This window comes from Triticum aestivum, chromosome 3A (assembly GCF_018294505.1).
Source record: "Triticum aestivum cultivar Chinese Spring chromosome 3A, IWGSC CS RefSeq v2.1, whole genome shotgun sequence".
In the NCBI taxonomy this organism is placed as follows: domain Eukaryota; kingdom Viridiplantae; phylum Streptophyta; class Magnoliopsida; order Poales; family Poaceae; genus Triticum; species Triticum aestivum.
Window position 1 is genome coordinate 686,969,735 of NC_057800.1, and position 10,611 is coordinate 686,980,345.

Consider the following 10,611-nt stretch of genomic DNA (forward strand, 5'->3'; position numbering starts at 1 on the left):
GCGAGATGGCAAATGCCCGCACACCAGCCCTTGTGCGTGAGTGAAAACTGGTGTGTGGGTGAACTGCTAAATGCCCACACATCAGCCCCTCCATGTGGTGAAACAAACGTGTGGGCTACCGGATGAATGCCCACACACCAGCCCAGTCCTACGTGGCACCACAAACATGTCAAGATTCATACACCTACAAACGGATGCGGATCCACGCGTGTGAGCGAGATGCAAATGCCCACACGTGTGGGTGTAAAGATATGGTCATTGACCGGTGGGCGTGCGCGTGGTGCGCCGTGCGCGCTTGCAAAGCACAAGCACACGTATACGGACGATATACGGACGAAGCACACGCGCACCACGCGCACGACGAAGCACACGCGCATCATTGCCCACCGGCTACTATTATCGATATACGCGACCACGGTTGCAAAGCACACGCGCACGGCTGCTACGTGCGCGCATACGACCGGTCGCCGTCGCCGTCGCCGTAGAACCGCATCGCGCTCGCACATTCGCCACGATTTCTTGGGTGATCCGAGGTAGGGACGGCCGCGAATGTTCCTAGAAACCTTAGCTCTGACAGGTGAGTCTCCTTGTAGCAGCAGCATGCCACCTTGTCCTCTTCTTCCCGTGGCTTTGGAGTCTACCTGGCTCTGCTGCTTGCAGCGCTGCGTTGGGACTCTCCTCATGCGTGCCTCTAAAAGCAACTCATCATCGTCGCTAAAGCAACACAAAAGGCCGGCCAGTGTGCAAGAGATCGCCATTCGTGCCTCGAGGATGGCCGAGCCTCTGAAAACGAGCAGCAATGGAGCTGCCGAAAGGGGTGCTGAAAACCCTGCCTCTGGGACGGCGAAGGCGCCGTCACCGTCGCCGTCGCCGGGGAGGCTACAGGGATTCGACTCCCTGCATATGGAGGCTGAAAGGATTCCCGGTGGCCCAAGCCACGCCGCCAAGGTCTGTTCTTCCCTCCCGCTTCTTTGAATGGGCCGGCAACAAGCCTTCGCTTTCCGACAAGCAAGCTTAGGGAACGGCATCAGTGTTTGCAGATCCTGTCTCTTTCCGCGATAAACCGCAACCAAGAACTCCTCACACACAGGGATAACAGTATGGACTATAGCAAAGTTTATCAAGGAAGACCGCTAAAAGTGCTTTATTAGGCCTTGTACAATTAAATGTTTGGAGATGTGTCTATTGCAGAAACAAACAAGTAGAAAAAACCGACCTATTTTTATAAACACCTCGCTAAGCATCTTGCATTGTACAAGGTCTTTCTCTTACTTCATATGTCGTTTAGCTACTAGTCATGCTATATGCTTCATCGAATGTCCTTTAGCATCTTACTTGATTTTGTACACCCATTTTGGCTTTATAATTGTTTGGCACATCAAAAGGCTTCGCGTACGGTTGTTTCAGATCAACTATGCCAGTTCCTTCATATATGTGTTTTTCAGTTTCTCTGGTTCCTAGATGCTTAGAACATCTCTAGCAGACCCCGTATAAGACCGATCCGCAAAACACGTTTGCAGTTCACGGAAAAACGGCTTTGCGAGTCAACGCGGGTGGCCGTAGAGTCAGACCCCGCAAAACGGACATGTAAAAAGGATATTCGTAGAATATGCTCTTTTACGGTTGGCTTTACGCGGTCTGCTCGGGCGCCGCTCCCGCCGGCCCGTAAATCCGAAATTTGTAATTCAATTTTGCACAAGAAAATACATTTCTTTGCTTTTTCAATGGCATTGGATATATAATACTTCACCAAATCTTTGCTAGAATAGCAAGACCAAAGAAAACAAGAACCACAATTATGCATTTTAGAAGATATCCAACTTTCATAACTGCTCTCACTAGTTGGACCAATATCTTCTTCATGCATTTGTCGTTGATCTACGGATCCTTGATTTTGCATTCTTCATTCTTCTTTTTTGGTTCTAAAGAAGTAGCTTCTCCTCTACTTTCTTTTCTAATTGCACATGCAGCCGCATCAGCTTCAATTCTACTAAGGAGTGCACGGACATCTATTAAGTTCCTTCTATCAATAAATCAATGTATTCTCCTTCCCAAAACCAAAATGAGCATCCATCTTTCTACACACATGACGATGTTCAAAATGAGCTATCGCATTGAACCGAAGAATACGGTGACAAAGCCGAATGAAAACAACACATACCCCGTAGTTTTCGCATTTGAAGAACACCCATCCGGGGTGCTTCGACGTGCCTGAAGTTAGCTGCAGCACTATCCGTGTGCAGTCGTCTCACTATATGAGCGGCATCAGCGAGCCGCAGAGCCGCTGTGCGAGCGCCAAGCCCGGCGGACAGTCGGCCGAATCCCTGCCGGTGAACCGTCTGCGGCAGCTACAGGACTAACTCGTACCTGCATGCGGCGATGGGCTTTGCCGGGGCTGCGTGGGGTGCTCCCCAACCAATCCATCGTTTGGCGCAGCTACCGGTGGCCGGAAAAGCCAAATCCGGCCACTCGCGTCAAACGACCACCGATCTGCAACTTTCCTGCCCGCCGACACATGAGGGAGTGGTCGAGGGTAACCTCGGGCGTGTGGCGGCCTTTTGGCGTGATCCCCCAGGCTACTTTCACCGGAATCGTGGCCGGCGGCCCGGCGAGGGGGAGAGAGGCGGTGGTGGGTGGAGAAAAGCGCAGGCTGAAATGTCCTCCCCACCAACCGCTCCCGCTATATATAAGCCGCTGACGGCCGCGGGGGGGGGGGGGGGGAGGGGGGTTCGTACGTTGGGACGGGAATTATGCCGGCGCCCTGCAAAAACCTTTACGTGTCCGACGCGTTTGCAGTGTCTATTCGGGCAGGATTTTCCGTGCCGACCCATATTTTGACGATTATTTTACGGGTCGCAACCTTTTACGGGATCTGCTAGAGATGCTCTTAGCAAACATAGTGTCTTCCTTGCTTCGTCTTCATCAGGTTTATCGTCCGGAGGGTCTCTTCCTGATACAATTTCGAATACAAATGACATGTTGCCTTGTTCTCTTCACGTACTTCCTGGCGACCCCATACTAGCAGGCGCTGGCGATGCCTCTGATCTCCTTTTTTTTTGAACATATGCCTCTGATCTCCCTGGTGATCGGTACTGATGCATGAGGAAATCATACCTTTGCCCGCGACAAACAATAGACACTATAACACGCAACGGCAAACCCTACATGGGCCGGCCCATGCATCGGTTTTCTTTTGGGGGGTTTTGGACGGATATTTGATTGATTTTTCTCTATTATGTTTTGTTTCATTTTCGGTTATCCGTTCGCCTTACTTATTTTTCCATTTTGTTCTTTCATTTTTTTTTTGATATTTTCTCTTTTTAATACATATAAATATTTTTTTCACTTATGAACACTTCTAAAAATTGCAAGCATTTTAAAAATCCATGAACATACTATGAACATTTTACAAATAAACTTTGTGAACATTCTTTTGCTTCATGAATATTTTTAAAAATTTATGAACATTTCTCAATTCATGAACCTCAATTATTTGCAAAAACTCTTGGGTCTTCTCGATTTTTTCAAAAAGTTCAATGTATCTTATGGAAAATCCCAAGTCACCTTCGATGCCTCTTCGTAATTTATTGGGCTGGAAGGGGCTTCCACATGAGCCGAAATCCCTTTGGCTACTAAATCGATGGAAAAAAGAAAACAAAATCACTAGTAAAGGGGCACCTCTTGCAAAGTTACTCACAAGTTGCTTCGGTGATGACAAGTGATGAAATATATGTGCGCCAGTTGTCGCCTGCAGAGAGTTTTGGTGGAGTTTTTCTCAGGCGAGGGGATGGGACATGGGAGGGCTGGACGCGGCTTGCCTACTCCCGAGTCGTACTCCCATCCTTGATCCCAGCAAATCCAACACCACATAGCCCGTGGACTTGGTATCTCCCAAAAGGAAAAATACCAGCCCCCCTTGCCCCACCGCTCCATCCGGTTCCTCTAAAACCCCCAACAAAAACGAGGTGATATGTAGATTGGTGTCGCCGTTTCCTTCGGCTGCTCTTTCCGTTTCTTCTCCTGCTCCTTGCGACCTGCTGGAAGGGGAAAATCCCATTCTCAACCTTAAGTGAGAATCGCCAATGCTATATTAGTCTTATATCAACCGTTAAGCGTAGCGCTCGTCCATGGTTCGCTTATAGCGGGCCAGGCCATTAGTGGTTTTACGAAACCTTCTTCGAAAGCGATTGAGGGTTGGGGGTCAGTTTTGGGAACCTTTCTGGCAGTTTCTAGGAAGGTTTCATCGTTTTTTTCATTTTCTCTATTTTCTACTTGCTTCTCGGTTTTGTTCTGAGGTTTTCCTAGTTTTTTTATTTTAAAACTGTATGAACATTTTACAAATTTATGAAAAACTTTTTATGTATGAACAAATTCAAATTTGATTTTTTTCAAATTCATGAATAGTCCTTTTCAAATTCGTGAATGCCAGAACCGATACTTATCACTCCCCAAGCGAGAATAGCGGTCATTTAGCTGAAGTGTGTGGGGATGGGCTGGCCCATGTACACATTTTTCTGTTCTTTTCTATTCCATCCGTTAACCATGGCAAGAATTATGGAGTGGGTCGTCTAAAAAAAGAATTATGGAGTGGAGGGAATATCTTATATGTGTTCATTTTTGTCTTTTTAGTTTTCTTGTTATTTTTCTTTTTCACTTTCTCATGCCTTTTTATGTTTTCTTTTTTCCATTTCTATGTTTTACTATTTTCTTTATGTTTTTATTTGCCTACTTCCTTTTGAAAATATGTACATATATATATATATCCATATGTGCATTAACAAGTTTTTTCAAGTCTATGAACTTATTTTGAAATGCATACACTTTTTTAACACGACGACAATAGCAATGCAACTACTATCTGTGAATCAACCACCATGGCGATGATCTGATAAAACAAAAGCACCTCGACAATGATAGTTGCTTTCCTTAAGATGAATGCGTCTAATATTTTGCAAGTTCTGATTTTCTTCAACTTTTTTTATTGCAAAGCAGGTTGGCTGGGCGACGACACTGCACTTGGCCTTCCAGAGCCTAGGTGTTGTCTATGGGGACATGGGAACTTCACCGCTCTATGTGTTTTCTAGCACCTTTACTGGTGGGATCAAAGATACAAACGACCTCTTTGGTGTCACGTCCCTGATTATTTACACTCTGGCTCTCCTTCCGTTGATGAAATATTGTTTCATTGTCTTGAGAGCTAATGACAATGGTGATGGTGAGTAAATATCTCCCATTTATCTTCTCAACACAACTTGTATGATTACATACAATTTTTTTAAGAACTACGAAAGACTGTGACTTTGTTATAACAAATGTTCCTATTAAAAGAATATTCAGAAGTCAATTACCATGAAGAACCATAGGAAAAAACATAAAATAATCAAAATAAACATAAATATTCCCACAATCCCACTGCATATTGTTTTTAGACAACATGTTCCAGAGTACCTAAGAATCATTAAAAGTGATAGGGTCATGAGCGTTAAGCACTTAATTCCATGAAAGAAAATCCAAAATATGTGACAAGTACTTAGATACTATATACACGCAAAATATTTTTCATGTGAGAGTAAAACATGTCTCATGAATTCACAACCTTGCAGGTGGAACATTTGCACTTTATTCCTTGATATCTCGGTATGCTAGGATTAGCTTGATACCTAATCAACAGGTTGAAGATGCAACGGTCACCCACTACAAGTTAGAGTCCCCTTTGAATAGTGTCAAGCGGGCTCATTGGATAAAGGAAAAGATGGAAAACAGCCCAAAACTGAAGATCATACTTTTTCTAGTGACTATTCTAGCAACTTCAATGGTTATTGGTGATGGTGTGCTAACTCCATGTATTTCAGGTGAGCTTACTTTCTCCCTCGAGGTCATCTCGCTTGAGTACGTATAAAATAACATGCATGCGAAGGATAGTTAACACATGAACCGATATGAGAGGGTTCTCGATCTTCACGAATTGGGGGCAACTAGCCAAACAAACTTAAGAAAACCCACCCGACAACAACCACCAAATGTAAAAGTCTTTGGGAAATAAAACTCAAACAAAAAACTGATAAATTGGAACCGAATCCACTTGGCCAGTCCATCAATCCAATCAAATCCAGGATAAGGGGTTAACAAGTTGGATCTCATCTCTACACTGGGAGGTCTTGTCTTGATCATCTCCACATGGGGAGATCTTGGAATAGAGGCGCAAGGCTCCAATGTCTAATCACATTTGTTTGTCCGAGATGGAGAGGGGAATGGGGTATTTATAGCCACTAGGTCATAACTACTAGTTTTGGGTCAAAACGGTATGCATGGGCCTTAGCCCATTTTGGTGCATCTAGGCATGACTGGATAGTCAGTTTTTGGGGTCACATCTAGGTATGCGAACTATCCGGACTTTGGGGCTCTGCTCGGTTGGGGGTCCGAAATGTTTGGTTTCTCTGGGCCAACTTATTTCTCCTTGCTCCTTGTTTGACCCCACGCCTTCACATTCCAAGTCATTCGGACGGCCCTAGGCACACATAGAGTACACACATTATGCAGTAACCAATTATCAACTCTAGGAGTGCATTCATCAAGGAAAGGGAGCACCTTGTGTTGGATAGCCTTCACACGTGTCATTGGTCCATTTGTAGCATCTTTGTCCTTCTGAGAACTTGGCGGTGAGTTAGGCATGATCATGTCCGTGGAGGCTCATATCATGGACTTTTCAAGAAATAATATCCACAACTATTTTATGAACTATGCGCATGCTAAATAATTATCATTTGGTTAAAGAGAGAACTTACTATTCAGAATATATAGCATGAAAGCATCTTATTGTGCCACTGAATAATAAAAATGTCCCATTTGCACTATAATATGTTTAAAAGCATGATTGCTTTCTGCCTAGCTATTTTTTTGTATTTTACTTTATTGCAGTGCTTAGTGCAGTCGGTGGAATCAAGCAATCAGCAAACTCCTTAACTCAAGGTATGCCAGCCATTAAGGCACATCTCGCTGTTTAGCAGAGAAAGTCACATCAATATCACTATGTTATGTTGGCATTTTATTTGACTCGTTTGATCTCATCAACAGGACAGATTGCTGGCATTGCGATTGGCACTCTGATTGCGCTCTTTCTTGTTCAACGGTTAGGCACAGACAAAGTTGGTTACACATTTGGACCAGTAATCTTGACATGGTTCATCTTAATTGCTGGTATTGGAATTTATAATGTGATCAAACATGACACTGGAATTCTAAAAGCATTCAACCCAAAATACATCATAGACTATTTCCAAAGAAACGGGAAGGAGGGCTGGATTTCACTTGGAGGTGTTGTTTTATGCATCACAGGTATTTTTATCCCATGAGTAACTTTGCAATGCACCCCAATATCGTGGGAATATAGCCACATATTGATCATGAAAACAAGAATAGAAGTCTATTGCCGATCTTGTCTGTAGTTTTGAAATGGATATTGTGTAGGAACCGAAGCAATGTTTGCTGATCTTGGTCACTTCAATGTGAGAGCAATTCAGGTAATCAGGCAACTCAACGGCATACTTACTTTTTCATTATTTTTAATTTTGAATGCGTGAACATAGAGAAGGGAAAATAAATCTTTTTTGAGCTATATCAAACAGTACTGTGAAAAACTACTTTCCTTGATTAATAAAATTATTATCAACTTTTCATGCTTCTCAATTTACTCACTTTTTAATATAAAATGATATCACACTACAGATTGGCTTCTCCGTAGTTCTACTCCCATCAGTGCTGCTGGCTTACATGGGGCAAGCTGCGTATCTTCGCATCTACCCTGAACACGTTGCAGATACATTCTACAAATCGATCCCAGGTGAGTATATAAAAGGACCAGCTAAGAAATGGCACGAGTTAGGCACTGAAAGATTAGCATTTAACAGTGAAGTCATAATTTTGTTATCAGGACCATTATATTGGCCAACATTTGTGGTGGCCGTGGCTGCTGCTATAATTGCAAGCCAAGCTATGATATCTGGTGCCTTCGCAATCATTGCCCAGTCCCAAATTCTTGGATGCTTTCCACGCGTTCGTGTCACCCACACTTCAAATAAGTTTCATGGGCAGGTCTACATCCCTGAGATCAACTATGCATTAATGATCTTATGTGTAGCTGTGACAGCTATTTTCCAAACTACAGACAAGATTGGCAATGCATATGGTAAGGAATGCCTTGACTCTATACAAAGAAAGGAATAAATAATTCATTACCTAAGGATCATTTCAGCTATATGATCGAGATACATAATGCTTCTGTTATTCCCTTAAGCACGTGCTTCATGAAATTTCTCTTGGTTTTACCTGACCCCTTAATTTATCAATTTTTGTAAGTAGTCCTATGTTGCGCAACTTCAAATAAAAAACACAGATTTACTGAAGTTGCTCTTAACATGATGGTTGCCCTTCACTGTCTGACTAAATTTTTGCAAGCAGTATGTTACTCACTAATATGCTATTAGTGTTACTTCTTAAGCTGCAAAACCAGAAAGAGTGAAATCATCTTATGGACATTATGAATTCAGCAGCAATCTAGCTTCTAGGTAAGATATGACAATGTCTGCATAGCATAACAGTTTGAAAAAAATATACCAGATTACTCCGTCCTTCTAAATTTCAATGGCATCGTGACCTTTTAACTTATCCTTATAAAATCAAAGAAGCAACAATAAAAAAATTAGTTTGTTATTTTCAGTAATAAAGTATCAGTTGTATGATATTCATATATTCGTCATATATGCAGGTATTGCTGTCGTCTTCGTGATGTTCATAACAACACTTCTAGTCACACTGGTCATGGCCATGATATGGAAGACAAGTCTGCTATGGATTGCACTCTTTCCGATAATATTTGGTGGTGCAGAGCTCATGTACTTATCCTCAGCGTTCTACAAATTTAAAGAAGGTGGCTACTTGCCACTAGGTTTCGCAGCAATTTTGATGCTTATAATGGGCACATGGCATTATGTTCATGTTCACCGGTACAAATATGAGCTCAAGAACAAAGTGTCAAACAACTACGTGGTAGAGTTGGCAACAAAGCGAAATCTTCCTAGGCTTCCAGGAATAGGCGTTCTGTACTCAGAGCTTGTCCAAGGAATCCCACCCATACTCCCTCATTTGGTAGAAAAAGTACCGTCCATCCATTCAGTTCTTGTGATCATCTCAATAAAGTACTTACCAATCAGCAATATAGAGACACACGAACGGTTCCTCTTCCGATATGTGGAGCCAAGAGAATACAGAGTATTCCGATGTGTGGTGCGCTATGGCTACAACGATAAAGTAGAAGATCCAAGAGAGTTTGAGAACTTGCTCATTGGGCACTTGAAGCAATTCATCCATCAAGAATCTTTCTACAACAAAAGCACTCATTCCCTTGCAGGAGAAGATGCTGCAATCGAAGAATCAGGAGATGCAATGGAGCCTTATGTTGAAGTTCAAGATGCAAGGTTACCGAAAAGGTTTTCAGATGGAATCATTGCTAGTCCACTAAACGTGTGCATGGATGAGACAGAGTTTATTCAGAGAGGGATGGATGATGGTGTTGTCCATCTGCTGGGAGAAACTAACGTGGTTGCAGAGCAAAATGCCGGATTAGTGAAGAAAATAATAGTTGACTACGCCTACAATTTCATGAGGAAGAACTTCAGGCAACCAGAGAAGATCACATGCGTCCCTCATAACAGACTGCTACGAGTGGGAATGACATATGAGATCTAGAGAGGTGCTCAGTGGATTCATCAAACTGAAAATAGCTTCAGTTTTCTCAGTATCAAGTGCAGAAAGGATATGCAGAGGAAGGTGGTGTGGTGACCTCATAAACAGCCTCCCTGACTGAACAGGAGAGGATGGAGAGTTTTACGCGTACAAGTGGTGAAACAACAGTACATGCGATGGATATTTTTTTAGGGAAATTATACCGCGTAAGTGTTTGTTAGCAGTAAGTATGCAATTGCTGCCAAACTCCTAGTTTGGCCAACTCAAAAACTTAGTATGCGCAGTTGTATACAAAGGTTGTAACCTACCGGTAAAAAGGCAAAGAGAGAATAAATTATGACATTTGCACATTCATCTCAAATTGTGTATACAACATGTTATGGAATTTTTGTGGCCCAGAACTTAGCAGTTCAAACGCTTCTATTTCTGAGGCAAGGCGAAGATTTGTCAAACATAACAAAAAGGGGAAGAAGTAATTTGCATTTTGAGATATTGTACCAGACTCCTACCAACCGTGTTATTGTAGGAAATGGAAGGGCCCAGGTGTGGGATTCACCTCAGAGAAGCCCACGAAGTTGAGAAGAAGTCGCAGCAGAGGCATTCCATCGAACAGCTGAGAGGCATCCGCGCGAGAAGCGAATCCACATCATACCACGAGATCTTATGCGTACCTGTGCGTTCTGCTTCCACCTGGGCCAATCCACACGCCTCTGGTGATCGATCGTTGCTTCAACTTGCCACCAGTCCGCTACGCCGTTCCTGCTACTGGACAATTAATTGCCAGGATGCATTTTTTTTGTTGGAAGTTCGAACAGACAAAAAAAAAAAACAGGGAAACTAATCAACGACGACGGATGAGATCGACGACAG

General features: G+C 43.0%; 1 protein-coding gene across 1 annotated transcript; it reads left to right on the forward strand.

Moving 5' to 3' along the window:
- Positions 1 to 771: 771 nt before the first annotated feature.
- LOC123059099 (potassium transporter 5) lies at positions 772 to 9,744 on the forward strand. The gene is made up of 10 exons (XM_044481741.1): positions 772 to 948; positions 4,993 to 5,215; positions 5,604 to 5,852; positions 6,919 to 6,969; positions 7,075 to 7,335; positions 7,468 to 7,520; positions 7,726 to 7,840; positions 7,931 to 8,185; positions 8,765 to 9,153; positions 9,355 to 9,744. The coding sequence occupies exons 1-10, from the start codon at positions 772 to 774 to the stop codon at positions 9,742 to 9,744; spliced, it is 2,163 nt and encodes a 720-aa protein (XP_044337676.1).
- Positions 9,745 to 10,611: the final 867 nt, after the last annotated feature.

What these genes read in the sequence shown, in the direction of transcription:
- LOC123059099 (XM_044481741.1), top strand. Translation starts at nt 772, where the DNA reads ATGGCCGAGCCTCTGAAAACGAGCAGCAATGGAGCTGCCGAAAGGGGT. An exon ending in TGTTGTTTTATGCATCACAG is followed by an intron (nt 7,336 to 7,467) that starts GTATTTTTATCC and finishes GATATTGTGTAG; the next exon opens with GAACCGAAGCAATGTTTGCT. An exon ending in TCCCTCATTTGGTAGAAAAA is followed by an intron (nt 9,154 to 9,354) that starts GTACCGTCCATC and finishes GGGCACTTGAAG; the next exon opens with CAATTCATCCATCAAGAATC.